This window comes from Thunnus thynnus, chromosome 1, assembly GCF_963924715.1.
Source record: "Thunnus thynnus chromosome 1, fThuThy2.1, whole genome shotgun sequence".
Taxonomy (NCBI): Eukaryota; Metazoa; Chordata; class Actinopteri; order Scombriformes; family Scombridae; genus Thunnus; species Thunnus thynnus.
Window position 1 is genome coordinate 33,782,822 of NC_089517.1, and position 25,060 is coordinate 33,807,881.

The 25,060-nt window shown below is 39.1% G+C and overlaps 1 protein-coding gene across 1 annotated transcript in view; it reads right to left on the minus strand.

Annotated features, from left to right (window-relative positions):
* Nucleotides 1-8,443: 8,443 nt before the first annotated feature.
* cdh8 (cadherin 8) overlaps nucleotides 8,444-25,060 on the minus strand; it is a 99,752-nt gene continuing 83,135 nt past the window's right edge. The window contains exons 8-12 of the mRNA XM_067596081.1: nucleotides 18,728-18,864; nucleotides 16,038-16,159; nucleotides 15,180-15,297; nucleotides 10,754-11,005; nucleotides 8,444-10,557 (exon numbers count right to left, since the gene is read on the minus strand). Coding sequence (XP_067452182.1) covers nucleotides 10,064-10,557; nucleotides 10,754-11,005; nucleotides 15,180-15,297; nucleotides 16,038-16,159; nucleotides 18,728-18,864 — 1,123 coding nt within the window. The 3' untranslated portion in view covers nucleotides 8,444-10,063. The remainder of the gene's footprint in view (nucleotides 10,558-10,753; nucleotides 11,006-15,179; nucleotides 15,298-16,037; nucleotides 16,160-18,727; nucleotides 18,865-25,060) is intronic.

The window sequence follows — 25,060 nt, forward strand, 5'->3', positions numbered from 1 at the left end:
ATGTTCAAAATTACAGAGCTAGCATGTTTAGCAGGTACTTCACCATCTAGCATGCTATCATTTGCTAATTAGCAGTTGACACAAAGCTGAGGCTAATGGAAACATTATTAGTTTTGCATGTAGCCTATTTGGTTATAAAGCATTGGATACATCAAAAACTTTGGTCTGATGATGATGCTGGATGAAACAGCCAGAGATCACCAAAGTTATAACAATTCATTGTCAGGAGGAGATACATTTCTGTACCTAATGCCATTGCAATTCATCTAACATTTGATTTTAGAAAAGAAATCAAAACACCTCATGGTGGCACTTCAGGAAGAGTCAGCGAATCACCAAAGTCAGTAGGACTGTACAAAATGTTGTGCCAATCCACCCAGTCGATTTTGATATATTTCACTGGATAAGTGAAAACTGACCTACTGGTGAAGAACATCATTAGGATTCAACCTCTGGGGGGCTTGAACATCGGTACAAATTTTAATGCTAATAATTGTCATCCTTAGAGCCATAGCTAAAAAATATAATGTAACCTCCAACAACAAAACCAATATGATCCTTTATTGTACGCTTCAATCTTGAATAGGGTTATTTGTGTTACTGTTCTGTTACTGTTGTTTAAATTCAGACAGTGTCAAGTAAATTGCCATGCAGAAAAGGCATTTTTGATTTGATTTCCTTTGATTTGTCTAAACTTTCTTGCTCTAGAGGTGTTACTCCACATAGCAAACTGCACCCATCTGTCACATAAGTTAAACTAAAAGCAAAAGGCAGTTCTAAATAGTTTCCTGGCAAAGATATGTGCACAAACAGACACTCTAAACACAGCACATTGCAGTTGGATATCAGTATGAGTCTCTGTCAATTTGGCCTTGACTTGACCAAACTGGCTCCTAGAATACATGTTTTGTCTCTTTTAGCTTCAGAGTTAGGCTAAAACAAAAGTAAACAGTACGTTTGTATATCGACATTTTTATGATATCAAAGATGAATAATTGAATAATTTCAATAACTGAATAATTCTCAATGCTTAAATACAATGTTAATGAACCAGCGTGTAGTGATTAGTTCCTAGATATCTGAATCTGCATGCTGACCACTACCTCGATGAATCCTTCCTGATTACCTCTGAATCAGATGCTAAATGGCACACAACCAATAACTGATCATTACCCCTTTTATTACACACAGATTGGCTATTCTTTTTGTGTTCCCTCAAAGAAAGTCGTTTATCATTACTTCATGATTACCTTACCATACCTTAGAGCGTCACCCATACTCACTACCTTATTGTGAAGTGTTACCAACAAAACAGAAATGTAAAACCTGATTACTCACCATGCACCACAGGGTTGCTCCTTAAGCAACCAAACAGGCACCAGGAGTTTGGATGCCGCTGTAAAACCTCCATGTTCTTACTGTATCTCTACAGTTATTGCTAAAGAGTAGGAAATATTTGTTTCTGTGAAAACACTCTGGATTATCATTTTAAAATCCAATTATGGCTCATTATGATATAATGAGAGGTCCTTGTCTCAGCTTTGTCAGAATGACAAATAAAACCATCAGAAAGCAAAGTATTGGTTGAGGCTTATAGGCAGTCTGGAAATGAAGAGTGATTATCACATGATTGGAACTGTTAAACATTTGTGTATGGTAATTGTAATTTAGCCCATTAAATTGGGAAGCACACAGACTAACCTTGTTTTTCTTCCACACAGTGAAGAAAGCATTGAAAAAGTGTACACTTTTCACCCCATTAATTTCCACAGTTTACTGTCACTACAGCTATGCTAAGAGGGACAAATGGCATTCACATTTCATGAAATCAAAACAACTAAGGCATGAAAGAACACTGTTAAAAGTAAGGCTTTAACAAGGGATTAAACAGTGAAGAAAAGGAATTGAAAATTTAAAGGTTAGATTTAAATTATTGTAATAACTGATTATAATGATGATGATGATGATGATGACTAAGTGAAATACATGCAGGGTGACATAACTTTAAATTGAGAGTTTCTGAACAGATAAGATTTTCATATTCAACACACTGCCTTCAGAGATTCAAATCTGCTCCTTTAGTGTTGCATACTGGGGTTAACAGGGGAAAGATCAGAAACTACTAGAACTAAAAATTCCTCAAACCAGCCTGGGAGGGATTTACTCCATATAGGGTCAGACCATTATGTGGGCACCAACCAAAGACAACCAACAATTTTTTTTTGGTAGGTAATGTCGATCAGTATAGCAAGATAAATGACACTGATCACATAGCACAAATAGTGTTTTTTTTTTACAAACATTTATTTCATACAAATATTTTTTTTTGATTATTTGTTTTCGGGAAGAAAAAAAACAAAACATGTCAAATACCAGCGCGCAGGTCAGTTACATTCTCAGTCTCTCTCTTCTGCTCCGCTGTTTACGTCTATCAGCAGGTCTCAACAAGGGGAGTCACATCCACCTGCTACATGACGCACATTTCCCTATTTGGACAACACTCTCGGAGTCGGGGGTGTTCCCCAGAGATAAAGCTGAGCTACTGACACAAGTGAAATGCTTACAAGGGACTCTCTATAACCTGTTGTTCCCTTTCTCCTTTCCACAAAGTTAGGTTGTAAAAAATAGGGAATAAATGAAAAGTGCAAAGCAACAATCGCCTTTGAAGCTCTTCTCTATGTTATGGCTGTATAAATAAAAAGAGGTCTGTCTGAACATTTGTGATGCACTTGGTTTTAGCTCAGTAGTCAGTGCAGTCATCTATGTGTCATCATGATGTGATGACTCAAGTTCAAGACCCGGTGTGGGGACCTCCTTCATAAGATTTAGCTTTTTGCTCAAGGACAGTGTCATGTGAGTAGCTACTAAGGATTGAACCACCAACCCCCAATAAATAAACCTGAGCTACAGCCACCCCAGTTACAGAGAAATCAAGAAATAGATTGCATTATAATTTTACATATTATTTATGTAAAATAATTTTGTTGATTTACAGGGTATTGAAGATTTGTGAGCAAAAGTGCAGCAAGTGGAATAAAAATAGTAACCTAATAATAATAAAAAAAACGAACACAATATAAAGGCTTCTTTTCTCTGACAACAATATGAAACAAAAAAGTTACCTATTAGCTATAATAACTTCCAACAGGGTATCAAACAAAGATAATCCAAACACAGGCCCACGCATCTGCTTATGACACTGGCTCTGTAGTCCAGCAGGGACAAGCTTCCTTCATCCCATGAGCAGCTGCGAGCGGACCGGCCCGGCTCAGGAATTTATTTTGGTTCCAGCAGTTATTTGGCTGAAGCAGAGGAAGTGGTGCACCGCAGAAACGGCAGGGCAGTTATGGTGCAATGCTGCTGGCTGTGCTATCCACCAACAGAGGTGCTAATTAATGCTAATTGCGAAAGGGGGTCAATTATACACTCCATGGTGCATGATTAGGACCACCGTGTAAGCAACCAATGAATCAAAACAACAGCTATCCTCTCCTCTGCTGAAACCAGAACACAAAAACATATTGGTGTTGAATTAAAGGTGTAATAAGTAGCATTTTTGTCTTCCCCTCAGCAGAAAATTACCATAATATTTCTCCAGGGTAATGGAGGAGTTGTAACTCAAAACCAATAATTTAACAATTATTTGATTTTGTGCTTTCAAACCTTGCTTTGTTCTTCAGACATTTCCAGTGTAGCTGGCTCGCTTTCTCCTCTACATTACAAATCACCATAGATCAAGTGAACACTTCAGATGCAAAAGTTTAGCTTAACAGAATGTCATAGTTTGCTGAATTAGCTTTGGCCACCTAGTCATTCATGTCAACAAAACTTTGAAAACTGCTAGCAGGATGAATTAGACCAGCAGCTGAGACCATATGGTGTTTATGTGGTTTGGCGGTTCAGTGACCAGTGGTGAAAACACAAGATTGGTTAGACCATTAGTGTGATTCTTTTCCAGTAAAGAACACTTAATGGGGCCCCAAGAAAGTTTGAGACAGTCTGCCTTTAATCTTTGATGATTTTCATTATCCTTTGTTTTAGACAAGTCCACTTATTCCAATACATATAGCTGCACCTGATCACACTGTTTACTTTGATTTTCTTTTGTAGTGATGTTGTGAAATATTTCTCTCAGCAACCTCAGAAGATCAAAGTGGACTAAATTAGACATGTAAACACTGTTTGATGGAACTTAATTAAAAAGTTACAGTTAAGGTTATCCTGCCTGAATAAGTTCAATCATAATGAGGGAATAATTTCATATAACAAAGAAATGGGTTTATTTGTGAATTCTGCTGGGACTTTGTTGTTGAGAGGAAAGGTAAGAGAACTATTTGTCTAAGAGAAATTACACCGGGCCTCTTTTCTAATACAGTGATATGTACAGTATGTTTGTAGAGGCTAATGAACTAGTTATATCTGACACGATGCCTTTTTGAACAAAGATGGGGATTGGATTGCAGACATCTTTCAATATACTGTGTTCCACATCTGAATCGTACAGCAGCAGAGTGGTATATGTGTGTATGGGCAAATGTTTATATGTAATGCTGGATTTTCAACTTTGCAAAAAGGGTTCTGGACCCCCTGTAGGGGCGTCAAAGGTTCCAGGTTCCCAATTTGTTTGTAAAGATGCACTATGAATCTATCTATCAATTGAAGAATTAACAGAGATCTGTCAGCCAATAAGCCAACAAGTATTTCCATGTATTTTCCTGTAAACCCTCTCCGATTGGTCTTGCCTCTGTTCCATTCACTGAAGATACAAAATTACAACGCTGTCGTCTTCTTTATTGGCTCAAATGGAGAATTATTCGGAGGTAGAGAAAAAATATTCAGGGCTACAGCTGGGTGCCCAGGCCAGGCGACGTCCATGTTTGCACCCATTTTTCAGTGTCTGTGTGTTTTAACTGATCTGATGCTGAAGTTTCTGCTTGGTAACAATCCCTTCCAGCACTTCGACAATACAATGCTAATCAGAGAACAAAGGATCGAACATACATACAACCACATAGAAAGCTCTTACCCTACTTAAAACAAAAGATGACCCTATCATATACATAATCAATCACACTATTATCAACTGTGGTTTATAAAACAGTTAACAGGGAGGTTTGTGAATTATTGTGAGTAACTGCCACATTGTTTCTGGACCAGAAATTCACTGTGGCAAAAAATAAAGATAAACTCAAAAACTGGAATTTCTAAATAGCACTGCAGGTAAGTTGGGAAATAGTACATTATTAACTAAACTTAAGGCTCTTACTTGTAGAGGGCCCTTGTGCAAAAATCTAGTTTTACAACCTGATTACATCTGTTGATATTGTGCGTACATGGTTCATATTGCTAAATGAATTAGTGTTTAATCAAATTACCACAAAACTAATAGACACACAGCAAACCTGGGGCCAGGTAGAATTCCAGCACAGTAGGTCTAGTTGGTTTCTGGAGCTTTAGGTAAAATATAATTAATCTGCCATATCTAGTCTGTGTGTGCTTTATGCACACTTAAAGGTATCTGGGCACATATGCAACACACAGAATGGGAGGAACAGGAGGTCAGTGGGGACTCGTGGGTTATTTTTTGCCCTAGGGCCCCTTAAAGGGTTTAAACCAGTCATGAAAACAGTCCAGTGATAACTTTGAAAAAAACATGGGCTGGGACATAGCAACCCATGATATCCATATCTCAAAATCCAGAACAGAAAGTGACTTTCTTAATTTATATGCACCAAAGTTTGTTTGTAATTGAGGGCATCTTTGCCGGGCAACAGTAATTACAGTTTCTACACCACGCAAACCACAGCCACAGGCCTGCCTTATAAAATCTGGCACATATCAGCAGGGAACAACAATTGCAAGGTTGTCACCCGAGGGACACTTCCATTACGTGACAAAAGTGAGAAGATAATTTGATTTACTGTTTAGTTAGGCAACCTCTGTCAGACCTGCAGCCATACACAGCAGTTGGGGTGCATGAAGATTGACTACAAATGAGTCTGCTGACCTGCCGGGGTCGCACATTCTGGAAAACAATTTGTGCTATCATTTAGCAGGAGATAGCAGTCGGTAAAATGTGTTCCATGGCTGATTTTTGACTAATGGATCAGGTGCATAAAGATAGCAGCCTCCAGGTTTAACATCACTTCCAGTCCCAGAGGGCAAAGGCATCTGAAACACCAACATCACTTTGGCAAGTTTGGAAAAGGTAGATGTATTGTATGTTGCAATGTGGAATCAGAAGATAAGACTTCTGATGTTTCAGATTTCTGACATCAAATGTATCTAATCGTTGTGATTATTGTTTTCATTACAAGGGCATTACAGTATCAAGTAGAACAGTTCCTTGTCTTTACTGTGTGGGCATGTGCATACTACGAGCTCTCTATATAGGCATACGTGCAAGTGGATTTGTGTGATTTTGTGCCTTTGAGTTCAGTCAGGCACAGTCAGTAATTGATACGATCAAAAGCTTTTGTTATTTATGAGAAACCTCAATATCAGATAAAGCTGAACAAAAGTCTAATCTTTCAACAAGATTAACAAAGAGGAGACAATGTTCAAAAAGAAATGACTAGAGAAAGAAATGACATAAAAATAAAACCCCCAAAAATGGAAAATTGCATTATATCTAATCTCCTTTGCTCATAAAAAATAAATAAATGCATAAATAACAGGGTCAGATCAGTATTCCTGCAACACAACACCACAATTTACATCCCAGACTAATTAATATATTGAAGGCCTTTCTCATGCAAAACTTTTTTTTTTTTTTTTTATCTCCCTGGATAGATTGGAATAACAAACCCCCAACCTCCCCACCCCCCTTTATAAAACATAGATATTGATAGACAGCAGATTAGGTTGTATTAATCTAAAAAGGCTACATTGAATTGCAAAAAACATTTAGAATGATATATTTTCTTGCATGATGAGTTATGCTCTTGCATTAGCTAACAATAATACAAACCACATCTACAATGCTTGTTTATTGTATTCCTGATTACCTCTGATTCATTGGGGCCATATTTTAAAGGACAGCCATAGCTATGTTCCAATCAGTGTGACAGAGCCATGCAATGTCCAGTCATTTACAAAGCACTGTAGGCAATACTCTTCTAAAAGTTGGATTGTCCCAACTTCATAATGTTAAACTGATAAAGCACATCCTTAAGACAGTATATTTTCTGAACAAGCAAAATGGCAACTTTAAGGGATGAAAGGTTGCCTTCAACATCAGAGACATTTTCAAGCCAAGGAAAAGCTGCTGGAAGGGGAAATGATAAGCGTTTGACATTTTTTTCCCCCTGTTGATGTGTTTTTTCCCATCTTGTTGCCATTTTTCGGGTGCGGGTTCAATCTAAAGCTGTAATAATAGCGTGTTGAGTCAAGTGGGTTAAAAGTCCATTTTTGCATCAGGAAAGACAGTGAAACTGACTTTTATAGCATTCAAAGGGTGCAGGGCAAGCATATACTAGGTGACTAAGTGAAGAAAAGCCTGGGAAATAAAAAGCTACAGGGCTGCTTTTGTCCTTATCACGCTGTTGGATGACGCATAAACCTGCCAGAAGCTTCTTTTTTTTTTTTTTTTTTTTTTTAAGAGATTCATCACAGCCATCCTGTTGTTTTGAGTATGGCTCCAGTTGTGATTCCTGCTCTTCTCTTGTTGGATATCATTCTGTGATGGTTGAGACTTTCCAGGAGCTATTTTGTGATAAAATGCAATTTGCTTTTTTGGTACGTACACTTTCAGTCAAACTGCTTTCACTTCTACAGTACTTCAGGTTGTAATTTTCTATGAGAAGAAACAGAACACCAACCATCAATGAGACCCATGAATTTGGTACAGGGTGCACTGATAACAACTTTATAAAAGGTACTCCAGCGATTCAGTATTGTGCATCCATAAAGAGTACTCACAAGAGACAGATTTCAAAACATTAATGGTCAAAATCAAAGCAGCAGAGGCAGAGATATCCTGATGTTTAGCCCCTAAAAGTCCAAAAGCACTGAATCCTACATTTCCCACAATGCAACTCCATAACATCTTTTGTCAGACACTCCATTACTAGCAAACTCATATGTCTTTGAAACTCCATGGCTCAAGTTTGTAATGCAGACTTCCTGCTATAAATGTGTAGTATCTGAACCTAAGCCTAGATTACCGTGATGACATCACTATGACATCATCAGGCTTATTTTTCATACTTTGAAAAGTTCCCTCCAGTGCCACAGACAACATTGTACAACTGTTTTCACAGGCTCAGTAGACAAATAAACAAATAAACTGACCTCCATGAGTAAAATCAGCGGAGTGCCCCTTTAATAATGTTCTATCTGCTACTTTTGATTGTCCATAATCTCTCATCTGCATAAGAAAACCACACATATTCAGTAATATTTATAAAAATATATTTCACAAAGTAGGAAACAATACAGGGTATCTTAGATTACAGTACAGGGAGTAAATAATTGAACATACACATTTATAAGCATTAAAGCACAGTAGAAAATATGATCTGCATGTAGGACTATTCCATATATATTGTTTAGTCTACCGAGAACTGCCATAATACTGTATCAGTACAAACTGAGTATGCACGCAGCTTTAGTGCCATTGAAATTCTCATTATGTGCAAGAGCTAACGTGCAGAGACAAAACCTACCACCTCATTGAAAGCTAATGACGTTAGCAGTAACTCTATGTACAGTACAAGTCTTTTTTATTGATATCATACAGTGTAAGCACAATATGCACATGGTCTGGATTTATGTCTTCATTTTCTTGGGCTAATAATGCAATCTGTGTTTCCTAAATGAAATTTGATGTTTGGAGGGAGTCACATACTTAGGTATCAATTGGACTATTGTGCTCAGATGGTCACTGGCTGTACCTCAGAATATGTTATGAGATATATTTTACACAGAATTAGCATGTGTCAGAAAGGTCCCATTCCTGCAGTCCCAATTAATTAGATCATCTGTATTGTTACAGTAACTTATAGCTCTTGTTTGCTTGCCTGCTTACATCTAGTCTATATTGTCAATTGCAATAAATTCATGTTATGGTTTGGCTGTTATGAAATAGTGTTCAAGTGGTTGAAAAAAACAGCTGAATGTGAAATAATCTAAACACACTCACTTCAAATTGTCAGCACAGAAAAAAATATGATTTAAGAGCAGATAAAAACTCATAGAACAATAATGAATCAACACGTCTCTTGTCAAAAAACATTAGATTACAATTGTATTTAATGTTGCTTCTGTAAAAAGAAGGCCTCAGAGTTTCTACATTTCTCTTTTTTGTCTTCACTTCAGTCTTTTATAGGCTAGTAACACTTGCGACCCACACCTGTAGCGTGTAAATACAAAGAGTTGTATAAAGCAAGCCTTCTGGGCTTTAGATAGTTTATAAATGTGGCCACCAGAGAACATATCAAATGATAACAAATTCACCTTAAAGCCAATACTGGTTTGTCTTTTTGCTTTTTTTTTTCAAATCATACATACATTCATCATTGTAATGTAGACCATATATTGCTTTTTCATTGTCATTTTGTTTCAGATCACCGATCAGCTTGGTGGCTTAGGGAGATTTGAAACAAGACTCCCTCTGCAGCTCCTGTAGTCCAGCTTGCTGTCCATGGAGCATGGAGTATGATGTCCGCTCAAGCTTCAGAGAACCCAACAATATCCATATTTCCTTTCATTGAGCAACTACCAGCAATCCCAGGGTTTTTCTGCTACTGGCAGTCACAGCAAATGACTAACACCCAAAATACTGCTAGACACTCCACAACGGAATCTAAGTTACACTCCACAAGAATCATAGATCTCCTAATAAAGACATGGTTTGGCTCAACAATTACAACGCGCTTGACGTAGTGGATGACGACTGCTATACCTCACTCTAAGAAGAATACAAAAAGGTGGCCTCCCTTAACTTTTTTTCTTTTTAAACACCTGTTTCTAAAAGCCAGCAACCCCCCTAGCATTTAATACACAAGTATGTGGACAGAAAAAAAAAAAAAATCTGAAAGGTCTTTTTCTAACAAACCAAAGGTCAGGTCTCGCGGTCGCTCTCGCCCACAGAGTAGAGCTCCCCAAGTCTTCTGAAGCGTGGGCCCCACTCTCTGAGATAGTCATAGTTCTGGTCCGAGTCTGATGACGCCGTCTCCAGTGAGCTGAGAGAGCCGGCAATGGAACCCCGGCCCTCGTATCCATAGATCTGGATGGAGTCGTAAGGCGGTGCTGTGGGATCATTGTCTGCCTCGTGGAGCCGGACGTTGATGAATTCATCCACGTCCACACCATTGGGGCCTGAGTGCTGACCTGCTCTGGGCATAAACTGCAGATCGGGCTTGATGTCCTTGCGTGGCAGATAGCCATTGATGCCGTCTGGGTTCTGCAGCGTGGCGATGTCGAAAGCTTCTGTGTCCTCCTCGCCACCTCCTTCGTCATCGTAACGGATAATATTCTCCCTCACATCTTCATCATCCTTGATAATCAGAGGCTCATTTTTGTGTCTCCTCAGGGTCACAAATAGTACTACTATTACTGTCAGAAAGAAAGACAGACAGAGAGGATGGCACAAAGAAAAAAAGAAAGAAGAAGTCTAGGTCAAGCTTTGACAAGTGGATTTTTTGTCAGTGTAAGTAGATATATCAACAAGGTCATATCATGCAAGCTTTCATCTGTTAAACCACTTCATGGTGATAATGTTACAACAAAGAAAAAAAAAGAAACACCTCACCTAACAGCAATATAATGCAGGCCAGGATGGCGATAAGGGCCCCCATACTAAGACCAATAGGTAAGACGTAGGCCTCCACGTTGCAGGACTGGACGATGCCGTCCTTGCTGCACCCACAGACTCGGATGGTGAGGGTGTTGGTGCTGCTCATGGGTGGATTGCCGTTGTCTGTCACAATGATTGGCAGGAAGTACATCTCTTGTTTCTGTCGTCGGAAGGTATCATGCTTGGCTAGAACGCTGATTGAATTGTCTGTCAGAGAGAGGTAAAGCCAGAGATGAATTTTTGCAAGGATGTGTGAAAAACCCATTACTATTCACAGTGGCGACAGACTGAAGTTCTATTATTAAATTGTGTGAAGATCAGTGCAGCATGAGGGTAAACTAATTTCACATCAATCGTCACTAGGCTTTTTAGCATTCTCACATTCCAATACTGTGGATGGATTTCAGCCACCTTCCTTTTTTTCGACAGTCCAATTTGGGAATTCTGAAGGAAGGCGAACCTAAGTTTGCTGTCCCCCTTTGAAAGCTGAGGAAATGAAGGGACCACGGCAGGCGACACTGACTTAGAGGATGGCACATGTCGACCCAGAAAGGTGCCAGCTGCTCTTTGATGACACTTCTGTGAAGATGTCTGCTCATTAGCTGGCTCTCCTTACCCTGCTCACATTATCAAACACTTGCATTCCCATAAGAATCTACTCCTGCTGATCTTATGGAAAACGTACAAGATTTCTGATAATCTAACCTTTGCCTCTCCCCATGAGGGTACTCTGACAAGAGAAGGGAAAATAGAACTGGTGATACACGCTATAGAGAGATGGGCCATGTTGAAACATCCTCGTTGACAGAGCAAACTTAATCAAAAGATGGAATGCTTCATGATAGAATTATTTGCTTTGCACAGTATGTAATTGATGTGAACATATGCTCAGATTTATTTTCTTATGAGTGCTGCCACAAAGTAGCACGCTCTGCTTTGTGAGCACCGACGTGTCCTATTTCATTTGGATCACTCAAGACTGCATAGTGAGGATGCAAATATCTACTATACTGTAGTAAACCATCAGGGCTTGTCCTCATATACAGGGCATTTTTATTTTCTTTGCAACTATTGACGGTAAAAATAGAATTAAACATTTCATGCCCATCAGCTCATCAACATAAGGGGGCTGCTATTCAAAGAGAAAGATAGCTGTGCAGATAACCTTCAAACAGAATGAACTCACAGCAGTTACAAGAATGCCGTTATTTTTATCTTTATATATTAGGCCACATGAACGGTGGCTCATCTACCGACTGATGGATCTTGATGAAAACACTGTGTACGTTGAAATATTAATTGTCATCATAACAAAAGCAACAACTCATTTGAATAAAAAAAATGTCACTATAAATAACTTAATATGTGGGAGGCTCCAAATGACAGTGGTGGCAGCAGAAGTGACATTAACAGTCTGAAAACTTTCTGAACTTCTGAAGTCTACTAGGATGAGCACACAACACATTCATGAATGCCAAGCCAGCAGGACTTAACTACTTTACACTGACATAATATCAAAGCAATAGAAAAAGCAAAAAGTTATAAAGTTGGTGGGTCAGGTTTCATTTAGACAGAACCACTCACTGTTTTTTTATATATTTTTTTTATTATATTACTGAAAGGGAAAAAGGTATGTGGAGATACATCAGAACTGCTTCAGTAGCACCTAAGTCTTTGAGCGTGAGGGCCGGTGTACATGTTTGATTGACTGCTGGGTAACAGGGGCACAACACAATAAAAGCAAACGTGTGCCAGTAAATAAAGCTTACAAACTGAAAACCACATTGTGTTAGCAGTGGTACTGAAGAACAGGGACTGCACCAATTAATATGTAAGCTGACCGATGTTGACATTTGCTGATAGGTTTTTAAGCTGTTAAAAGTGCCACAACTGACTAGCTAATTAGCCAAAAAAAATGATGTCAGCAAGCACTTCTCCCTTGATGGATATTTGTCTGCTAGCTCTTTCAGCAAGCCAACACACATCTCCATGCTTGTAGGATGAGCAGGTGAAAAGATATTGGTGATTGTTGTGGTTCAAAACGGAGGCTTTTTTTGTGTTGCAGCTGTTGTATAGCTGTCATGATTGATATTTTCTATTTTAGCCAATTAAGATAAAGATTAAATAATTTCACTATAAATATACATACATACAAACTATAACTTTCTGACTGGTATTCACTACATATAGACAGGGGATGCCACCATGAAACTCGGAAATACAAAATACATTTCTCCCTTTTAGGTACACTTACTAAACAGTGGCCACAAGTGACAATTTCAGAGTAATTGTAAATAATAAATTATAAGTAGGACAAATAGAGAAAATTCATAGTCAGTGAACATAAGCTACTGGTCATACCAGACCAAGAAAAGGCTGATTTATGGTAGGTCACTCGACACATTTGATAGGCGTCATTCAACACTTTCCTTTCATGACGTGCACTTGGAGAATTTTGTTATGTCACAGACACCATCAAATTTTGTCATGCAGTGTGATCGGGTAGTGTTCCTAATATTGCCATAGTGTTTTCAGTTTTTTTTTCTTATTTATATTTTGGTCTGTAACTTTAGATAACTTGTAACATCCTTGTTTAATAAGTCCCAGTCTGGATGATATAATGTAACTAAACGAGCCGGCTTGAGGATAGCGTTTGGTTACCATAGAGACAACTGAAAACTTTCACCAAAGCATAAACTGAAAACATTGTGCAACTCTTTAATTTCTGTTGAGCAACACTCAAAAGTTTCGAGTGACCTACCATAAATCAGCCTCAAGGCTATATCCACAAAACCCATTTTATTGCTTAGAAATTCAACTTAAATAAAATTATCTTCCTCTTACAAATTTGAAGTTGAATTCTGTAAAGAGTTTCTATCAGCAGAATTTCATTTTTGGCAGTATGGTGAATGTATGTTGTCTCAGTTACTGAGGATGGGCCGCTCTGCTTTATTGCAACTCCATCCCCCCGAACACAGAGTTGTCAGAGTGCTGGATATCTTCTATGCAGCTGGTCAAAACCTTAGCCATTTTCCCCAGTGTGGGCAACCCCTAACCTCTTCACTGTTCAATCCCTACAATTAGACTCATCATCGCAAACAAAAGCAGCACACAGAGGCTCACAGGAGCCTGACGCTCTTCACTGAAGTGTCTCCCACAGCTGCCGATTCAGATAGAAATAGTCGCTGAAGTGCTGGGGGATATGTTAAGTTGGGCCTCTTTTCTCTGTTTGGAATTAGCAATACCATAGACAAGTTGTTGGTGTGGTATGTAATATATAGAGCTGAGCCACAACACATATTTACTATAGTTTCAGGCAAGCACATTGTGTGTGTAGTGAGAAAAAAATTCAGGCTCTTAACTAACAGAGAGCAGTGCTTATACTGGTGAAACATCTCTACTGGAGGTTTTATCTGTTACATCATTGTAAGAAACTAGTAAATATCTTAACAAAAGGACACTGTTCAGGAACCTGCATGACTTATACTCTGAGTTTGATCCACAGTGGAGACAGCAAGTATGCACCAATTGACTAGATCTTAATTTTTGTATAAAATCATATTCAATTTTCTGACTGGATTTTTGAACATACAGTATGTGACAAGGAAAAAAGTGGTAGTTTTTTGGGTTTTTTTAGCTACTACTTTATGTGTCAGAAAATGTATGAATATGCATAGCTGAGGCTATTTTTGCATTGCTTGTGATTATTACACTGGTGTCTCATGTTCCTGCCTGCTAATGTACCTGTTTCCAAAGTAAAAAGTTTTTATATTTATCAAAAGATGGCTAGTCCATTTCATGACCTGATTTTTAGGTAGTCTTTCTTCTGTCAGAGAGAGGCTACAGTACGTTAGCCTGCAGCTTCTGCATCGAAACAGAAGGCTAGTACCATATGAAGATTTTTTGCCCCGAGCTGAAAACATTACACAACGTCATCATGAACACAGCCTGTTCAGAGCCAGTTATGGAGGAGAGGCAGGAGAAGAAGATTGGAATAAAGACAGAGAAAGAAAAAAAAAAAAAAAAACAGCAAATAACCAATCAGAGTATTTAGCAAATAAATTTAGTACCATCTGCCACACTGCAACAGCTCCTAGGAAGTCACCCTACATTGAGCTGCAAGACTACCAAGAAAAGCCATTTGGATCCCATTCATTTAGTTTCCCTCAAAACGCACTGGGGAGTGAAAAAGAAGCTGGTGTCCAGACAATTTCACATCTGCTAATTGTGAGCTACACTGATCCAGCAGATTTCATCTCCAGTACGGCTAACACGCCGCGGGTCAGAGATTAGACTGGAAAGCCATTGGAGAAATTTACAGAAACTTCAGTCATTCTGTCACAAAAGAGTTACTTCTCTTTTTTTTTCTTTTGTTTCTCACCTTGGTTGTTTTTGATGGTAAAATTGGGATTATTGAGCATCTCCGGGACGAGACGATAATCAAAATAGTGGCCCTGAATTGGGTCGTCTTTGTCCACCGCGCTGACAGTCTGGATCACCTGTGTTGAAAACAGAGAGACAAGAAGATATACAGAGGAGGGCTCAAAGCCATTAGAGGAGGCAGCCTATTCATTACTCTGTTTTTGCCACCACAGATTGCCTCAGTGTAATACTGGCTGGATCACACCTGATGAAATATATGCCCTATTCATTCCTGGAGTTGGAGATTATTATCAATGAGGTCCTGTCTCGTCTGGCACACTTTCAGGCTCCTGGCTCTATCTGTTAATCTGTCATCACAGGTCTTATCGTGCTGTATGTCTTTATGATTGATTGGAAATTAGAATTCAGGCCCTGCAGGACAGTTTCCTTTTTTTTCAATTCTTTTTTTTTTTTTCCCCCTCTCCTTTCAATAAAGCTCCCTATTGTACGTACGTAGGTCCCCTGAATGAGGTCGATTGATGAGAAGGAGAATGCTAAGTACTTGTCCAGGATTTTTGGCTGGGGGAAGCATTGTGCCATCTGGAGGAGGACATGAAAGACAGTCTTGAATTATGATCCACTCTGATCAATCCTGACTGCTCTCATTTCCCCTTTGCTCCGCGCACACTGTGTCAAGGGAGGACTGTTGCAGGGAAAAAGGACCGTACTCCCACCTCTGTAGTTTCACAGTGAAATAAATAGGCTATAATTCACTGTGGCCAATCATTACAGGGGAGGAAAGAGAGAGAAAGAAAAGGAGAGAGGGAGAGAAAGTGATAGATCACTAGTTTGATGAATGAGGCACTTCTTTTCTTACCTGTCCAGGTTTTCCATTTTCACACAGATAGGCCTCGTATTCAGTGGCAAATTCAGGAGCATTGTCGTTAATGTCCATTACTCTGATGGCCACGATTGCCCTAGATATCTGACTGTGGTTTCCTAATACACAAAAGAGATAGATAGATAGATAGATAGATAGATAGATAGATAGATAGAGCAAGAAGATAAAAAAGAAAAAAGGGGGAGACAAGAAGGCAAATAAGAAAAGACAATGAGAGAAATATAAAAACAAGGTTACACATGAAATCCCAGGTAAATTCAGTGACCTAGTTTTAATTTCCTTTATTTTCCATCTTTATTTCTCCCTTCATTTCCTGAGCTGATGGGATGACAGACAATAAGCCACATCAATCTACATTTTAGCTGGTTTCAATGATGCAAAACAGGATTCTAGGCAACAGAAGAGTAAAAAAAATCCCATTCAAAGTGCTTTTGAAAATCCCCTGTACACTGTCATGTTTAAAACATGAGGGTTAAAACATGCATATTAATGAGTCATTGGTAACTGAAGTCTAAAAAGACAATAAAAGGCAGTTTAATTAGATTAGATTTTGATTGGAATTATTCATCACTGGTAATTGACAGCCCCTTTCGAGAGTCCCTGTCCCTGTAACGGTTGTATTTATTAATCAGTGGTGCAAATGCCAACTTTTAAAGCAATTATCTATTAATGTGGCCCTAAGAGGGCTGTGTCACTGTGGCCAATGACACCCATGTTTTTTTAATTTTTAACTTTTATTGTTTCATTTTATTTATATGGGGCAATGCAGCTTGTCCCTACACTTCTTACAAGAAAAAAACATATTTATAATGAGAATAACTAATTGTAGTGTTTAGATAATTCGGACATTGACCTAAGATCTCTTGAGCACTGAGGCTGTCTTAAATGCATACAGTAGCGAGTGAGGACTTGTGAGAATTTATCTTTTATCTGAGAGGGTTTAAATCACATAAATCTAGAAAGTGTCAAATATGAAAATGCAACAGGAGCTAGAAAAAAAAAAAAAAACAGTCAGTTGGATAGCATCTGTATAAGGTTTGCTAACATAAGCTAAGATTAGACACTATAAGCTACTGGTCATACCAGACCAAGTGAAAATGAGTATAATAAAATGAACAAGGGTGCATTTTATTGCTTATGAATCCAACGTTTTATTTGAAATATTTTTTTCCTTCAAAAGTTCTGGTTGCATTTTACCCACCATCATGACATTGAACAATTTTGGAGTAACTAAATATAATTCTATTTACATGCATTAGTCAGAGATTATTATTTTTATAGACAAATATATTTTTTTATTTTCTTTTTTAAAAAAGCTACATATGGAGCAGTGGACAGGATACCCCAGAATCAGAAGGTCCAGGAGACAAGTTGAAAAAGAGGTAAGCAGTGAGGAGAGTGGAAATTGACAGTCTGATAGACAGTGATAGATGGATTAGGGCACAGGGAAAGAGAGGGAGCCTCCACCCTCTCCAGAAGTGACTTTCTCCCAGCAGCAGACAGGGAATAGAATCTGATTAGTCAGATGTCAACTGGTGCGAGGCGGCAGAACGCGACTCCGTTTGGGTGGCAAATGGCATCAGGATAGAACTGGGAACACATCTATTCCTCTTCACGCCAGAGAAGACACCGGCTTCCCCTCCCCATCCGTGAAGAATAGCAAAACTGCCATATTTATTTTGGCAAATTCCTATTAGGTGTTCTCAGAGATGCCACTATCTCGAGCCACAGTTACTTTGCCAAGAGGCATGAAAACGCGCTTTAAACGTATGGGTGCGAGACATGACAAGGAAACCGGCTTATCAAATGAGACACATTCAATTCCTCCAATGGGCTGCTACGATGGTGGGATTTGTCTGTACTGCACGGCCAAAACATTATGACAGTGTTTGGGCTTTCATTTATTCTGACAATTAATGTGTGTTTCCTTTGATTAAGGAAAGAAAGGGACAGATAGAGGAGGAGACAGAGAGAGAAGGAGAGAGAAATAGAGCGGAAGAGGACAGGGGGAAAAAAAAAAGTTACAAGCTGTGTAAATTTCTATTCCAATAGCTTTAAGGGGTACATTAAGCTTTATCACAACATACAGCCCCCCTGAAACAATCTGTATGCAAATAAAGCCTTACATATGGTTTGAGCTGTTTGTAGCTCTGCCGGCAACATTTTCTACGTAGTCAGTGAGTTTTGCGGTTCGCAGATGTTCTTTAATCTGTAATGGATGCTGGCGTTGGAGCAATCCACTCTGGAGCATGTCTTTAAAACTGTTTATTTGATACGTCTTAATGTTCTTGCACTTTCACAAATTGACTACTGAGCTGTTCAATTCAATCAAAACTCAGCAAATTAACGTATTTAATGCCTCTGTGGACTCAAATGCTAATTGTTTGTGCCATAGTCTCGGAGTGATTAAAAGCGCTGGTTTACAAAGCGCTATACTGTTGAGCAGAGGATTGTGTGTAGCAGGTCAGTGATTCCTTTGACAGAGACAATCCATGAAGTTGCTCGGAAGAAGGAGGCATTGTACGTGTCCTCCTGCACTTCCCATTTTTTAAAGCTTACATGCCAATGAATGTCTAACAGTATGTTGATTTTGAAAATGGGGCATTACAATTCATGAGGCGCAATGTGCACAGCCGGGGTGGACAGAGTCAGGGGAGGGTACTTACTGACTTCTGTGGCGGTTACTGTGATGTTGTGCCACATGTCGGTCTCCCGGTCCAGTGTTTTGGCCAGTGTGATCTTCCCATCATCCACGTTAATGTTGAACTGCCTCTCCAGGTCTGTGTGCCGATCAATGAAGTACCTGCAAAGACAATTGGTGATCAGAAATTTGAGCCAAAACTCTGCATCACTGAAGCATCTTTTACAATCCTTGGGGTGTTGTAGCTAACGGGACCTTATCCATCAAGAGAAACCTGTAGATTAATGCACTTTAAAAACAGCAGGAAATCAATAATTATCATCTGAGGAATAATTACAGCCTTCACATGAGCAGCAGGGGGCATTAAAGCCTAATAAGGTCAGTGAAGTCCCCTGTCCCCCGAACATGGTGACGCGTCCCTCCTGCAAAAAAGACCATTAGTACATGTTGTGTCAGGGTAAGAGATAGGGTGTTGTTAACCCTGTTTGGGATATGTCAACACTCAATGGCTCCCAAAGGCTTTGCATTAATGAGTTAGGACAGCATTGTGTCACACACAAGCTCTAACAACAGAAGGGGGGGCCAGAAAGGAAATAATGGATGTAATGGCGATGAACCAATGACCGGCCTGTTATGTGTGACCTTGTCTAATCTTCTGCAAAATGATTTTGTTTTATTTTTGAACCACAAGTCCTGCAGACCCAGTTTTGGATCCTTTTCAAGCAGCATGCCTTTAAAATTAATCAGATTCATTTGCAAAACTTTCCTTTTCCTGATTCTGTTTCTCTGTGACCCACACTGTGACACACTGAATTTTTGGGACTTGTACTGTCTTAAAAATACAGGCAATACATAGAACTCTCCAGAAAAGCTCCAGCAGTGGGTATGAAATTGGAATGCACATAAAAGAGAATTTTCCGATGCCACTTGAAGCTGTGAAATCGCTCTTTCATGTTGCAACGCGCACAGCGCCAATTCTTGGGACAAGCCCACACAAAACGGACTAAAAAAGAATCTGTCATTATGGGTCATCTTTGGTTTCACACATTTCATTTGCCATTACGTGTGACTGTCATAAACATCCTACTCACCCAAAACACAAGACCGCAGTGATTCACGTGAGCTAATTACACCGTGTACCGTGCTAGTGTTTCCATACCTCCAGGACAAACTGCTCCTGTTTCTTTCTTTCTCTCTCTGTCTCACTCTCACATCCCCCCTCAAAATCTCTCCCCCTCTTACTCACTAAAAAAGTTTTTTTTTTTTTTCTATTCCATCCAGCTGGGTCTCAAGCTATTCCTAATCCAATTCCCCTATTCAATTCTTTGCAGTCCCCCTTCCCCACATAGACATCCCTCGGCCACCAGGCGCCCTGCTCACCCTGTCTCCCTTCCCTCCTAACCCTGGGTGTCGTACCATCTTGCAGTGGAACCGCTCATCCCTATCAGTGCGGACCTGTTGGCAGGAACCCTGCAGTATTTATATGAAAGAGAAGAGAGAGGGAGGAAAAAATGGATACACAGAGATAGAAATGGAGGAATAGAGAAAGAGCACCAGAAAAAGCCAAAGACAAAGTCACAACAACAACAATTTATATGAAGGAGGGTGCCACTTATACAAGAATGGTGGGAAAATGAAATAAATAAACCACTGGCCCAGATTCCAATTGTTGGGGAGATGTACCGAGCCGTGACATTTCCATTTTTGAGATGAAATGGTGTAAAATCCTCTAGACGCCGGGCTGGGAGAGGTCCACGAGGACTCCCCACCCCCCTCTCTCTTTCCCTCTTACCCTGCAGACGCAGAGCACTTTCAAGACAGGCAGACAGCAGCAAACCACCTGGGAGCAGCCTCTCTCCTGCAGACTGAGTGGATCCCAGTCAAACTCTGACAGCCTCACGTGGAAGCGAGGAGACAGACCCTGAAATGTTCTGCCACCTGTCACTCAAACTGACAACGTGATGTGAAAAGAATTAAAAGCAAATAAAAAATGATATCCAGCGTTATACGTGCGCGGTTTCCCTGAGTGTGATGTGAGCATGTGCGCAAATGCACACGCATGTCTTTGTGTATGTGTGTACTGTCGCGTTTCAGCTTTGCTTCACTTTTCACAAGCCCTTAAACGGCATTGGGCTGACCTCAGCATAACAGTTAAACATCATGTAGATGCTGTTTATGCCAAATATTTTACAGCAGTGACACATTCTCACAACTGATGCAACAGACATCCAGAAACACTCAGTCTCAATGTAAAACAAAGATCATTTGATAATCAAAATGCATTAGTGAGATAGTAGCTGTGCATAAAAAAAGATAACTATAAGCTTTCATCAGTCAGATGGATCTTGTTTTTCTTCATTTACAGTGTTCCGGTGTACCACTGCAACATCCCTTCAATCACTCAATCAATCAATCAATCAATCAATCAATCTTTATTTATATAGCACCTTTCAAACAAATCAAATGCAATTCAAAGTGCTTTGCAAGCAATTGAAACAAGTAGGATATATAAAAAAGTGAGTAACTGAGTAAACTGAGTAAGACAACAATAAAAGATGGGTAGTTAAGATAATAAAATGTGAATAATAAAAGATAATACAGGCAATAAAAATGACAATAAAAAAAAATTGTGAAATACAACACAATATAAATAGATTATAGTAAAACAGTACAATGTTGATAAAATAAAATAGAATAAAATAAATTAAGATGATCATAAATAAAATACGCATAAATAATAAAATAATCAAATCATAAAACACTACATGAAATCCAGACTAAATAGATGGATTTTTAGTTTACATTTAAAAATATCAATATTTTCTCAGATCCTCTGAAAGCTGTTCTAGCAGTTCGGAACGTAACGGCTGAAAGCAGCAGCACCAAATGTTCTTGTTCTGCTTTGTGGAAAAGCAAAAAGAGAAGAACCAGAGGATCTGAGGGGCCTTCCTGGTTCATACACCAATAGCATTTCTGAGAGGTAGTCTGGTGCAAGGCCATGTAGTGCTTTATAAACTAATAAAAGAATTTTAAATTCAATACAATGTAAAGACTTTAAAATAGGCGTAATGTGTGCTCTCCTTTTGGTCTTAGTCAGCACTCATGTAGCAGGATTTTGAATGAATTGTAGAATTTATGTATTCTTCGGTAGACCAGAAAGGAGAATGTTACAATAGTCTAGCCTGCTATAAAAGCATGCACCAGTCTCTCTGTGTTGCTCACAGAGAGAAATGGCCTCACTTTGAAGATGTTCTTCAAATGATGAAATGCTGTTTTTGTGACACCCCACACATGAGCCTTGAAATTAAAATCAGAATCAAAAATCACTCCTAGATTACTTGCTTCTTGGCTTAGGTTGAGCCCTAGTGTATTTAGTTTGGAGACCAGTTTCTTGCCTTTGAACAAATGATCAGTACTTCTGTTTTATCCTGGTTGAGCTGTAAAAAATTCTGTGCCATCCAGGCCTTTTATATCTAAAATACAGTTATAAAGTCCCAGTGTCACCAGGAGACACTGCCACATAGAGTTGAGTGTCATCAACATAGCCGTTGAAAGAGATGGCGTGCCTCCTGATGACACATCCCAGGGGTAGCATGTACAAATTAAAAAGTAACAGTCCTAATGGTCCTTTTCACTGCACTTCTCACAGATCATCTGTCAATCAAACTGTGTGGCCATGGCATCTTCTCTGTTTGAATTTCTATGGGTGGTAATCTTTTGTCTTTTTAGCCACGGTGACTATCACTACACGCTGATTTTTCGTTTTCATCACATAATGCGTAGGAGACACCAAACAGTAAGTGTAAACACTAGTTTAACTGCTATTGTGCTGCCTCACTTTTACTATTACGAAATTGTCTTTAATCTTAACTTTCATATTGAAATGAAGAGATGAAATAATGTGAATTAAAACATGCTGTAGAGTGATCTTGAAAGCCGCCATTTGACCTTGAGCAGTGGGCATGTGGCTGTATGGAGTCTGTATCACAATGAGATGATGTAAACTGTCTGTCAATCCAATAGAAAAGCACTGAATTGACCTCTGGCAAAATATGCTATTTCATCTTTCTCTATATGTATTAATGACAACTTAAGAGACTAATATGGATACCTTATGTTTGGTTATCAAGAACTGTTTTATTCAAAATTTGAGCTACCATAAGGGGCAGCTGTGCCTCAGGAGGTAGAGCAGGTTGTCCACTAATCGGAAGATTGGTGGTTCAATTCCCAGCTTCTCCTGTCCACAGGTTGAAGTGTCTTTGGGTGCCAGCACTCTGCATAGCTTGCTGCCATTGGTGTGTGTGAATGGTGGAATGTGGCTTATAATGTAAAAAGTGCTTTGAGTGGTCGGAAGACTAGAAAAGGCACTATATAAGAGCAGTCCATTTACCTTTCAAACGTGAGAAAACATTTAATTTTTAAATTGTAATAATCTCTTCAAATTCAATTTTCAAAAAGCAGGGGGCAATCCTAAAATGCACTGTGTATCTGACAATTGCCTGTCCTTTTTTCCTATTATTAAACAAGGGTATTTTTCTTTAGAAATGCAAAATTGAGAAAACTACAAAGCCATGCTGTACATATAATAATAACCAAACCATCTGAGAAATAATGTGAGGGAGCATTTTCGATTAGACTACATGGATGGGGAAATCGTGGATACAGGTAACTCAAGTCAGGCAGTGGAGGAATTTAAGGATTAGGTTACGTTGCCTTTAGAGTAATTTGTATGAATTGATAAATTGACAAAAAAATGTGTTGGTACAAATTTGTTCAAAACTTGCTGAAATACTGTTTCTACATGACCTTTCTTTCTTTGTAATTTCTGCCTCTGTTACTTATTGGCAGACATATATTCTAATACCTTTGTCATACTGTATACACTGTCAGCTAGGCCCATGTAGGCTCTACTTAGCTCTACTGCAAGGTTTGTGTTGGCACAAAGTAAGAGTCCTAAAGATTCAGAAGCCGTGGAAAAGGTTTCATGTATGCACGTGTTTGTGCTTTTTCACACCTGTGTGTGCTGAGTTTTATCTCCATCAGAGTGTGAATGTGTGTGAATTTGTGCATCTAAGTAACTGAGTGCCCCTAACAGGTTGGAGGGAGAAGAGGAGAAAAGATTCAGAACAAATGCTTTTTTTTTGTTGTTGCTGCAGAGAACAAAATGCATCTTTGACATTCCTGCTTGTTATTAGGTCAGTAATTCCACCGGGAGGATCACAGATATAGAACTAATTTTGCCATCCCCTGAATGCTGACCAGTTGTGTTTTAAGACTACATTTTATTCAGGTGGGATCCCAGGCTCTTTTACATGGAAGGTGATTTCCCTTATTCTTCCAACTAATATATAAATAAAAAAATATCAAAAAGAAAAAAAAAAACCTCCTGCAGAAATAAAGGTCTAGGCCTTCTTGACATTAAATTTCCATTAATTTCATAACTGTCTCCTTTGTATGACTGCTTGTATTACCATACAAAGCATGTCACCTGTCAGCTGTGTTAAAACAACATAGAAAAGCCTGGAGAAAGAAACAAGCTCTGCAGAATTCAATTATGTTTCTACAATTCCCCACATAAGTAAAAGCGAAAAGCAAAAAAAGAGAATAAAGATAAAGATGTAGACCAAATTTGTTTAAAATCCATAGAGGATTTTTTGGTATCCATATTTTGTAAAAAAAAAAAAATACAATTCACAGCTTTGTATGAAATCCAGCAGTTCATGTCAGGCAGCCTCAGTGACTGCCAGATGTCACATTGCTTTTTATTTGTGATCAGTCAGGTAGAAAACAATAGCACACGCTCCAGAGAGAAGCAATACTGAGGGAGTATTTCATGGAGTGCACCTGAAATGCTGTTGGTTGGATGCATTAAGTACAGCTAAGGGGTTGTTTGTCTCCTGAGTGTGGAGGACATGGCAGCCCACCAGAGCACTCGCCCCGAGTGGTTTACACTCAGACTGGTTTGGTCTGGTCCAGCCGGGGGGGGGGGGGGATTGAGACGGAGAGCGATTCTTATCAGAGGTGTCGACTCAAGAGCTCGTTCAGATTGTGGTCAGGAGAATGTCCACACTAATGCTGCCATTACTGCTGCCCTCCTCCACTATTCCACCTTCACCTACTGCAGCTTTCTTGGTGTAAGCCTCTTCTCTTACCAATTTGAGAAAACAGAAAGTTAGAGAAATATAGGGAGAGAAGAAGAGACAGAAGGGAGCGAGGAGGAAAACTGTAGGCTGATCAAGTGTCATTCACAAGTAATTCAAGTGTAAAGACTAACACTGCATGTGTTACAACTGATAAATTCACTATTGTTTTCATAAGAATACTTGGTTACTCAACTTATTTCAGTTTACAGGATAAA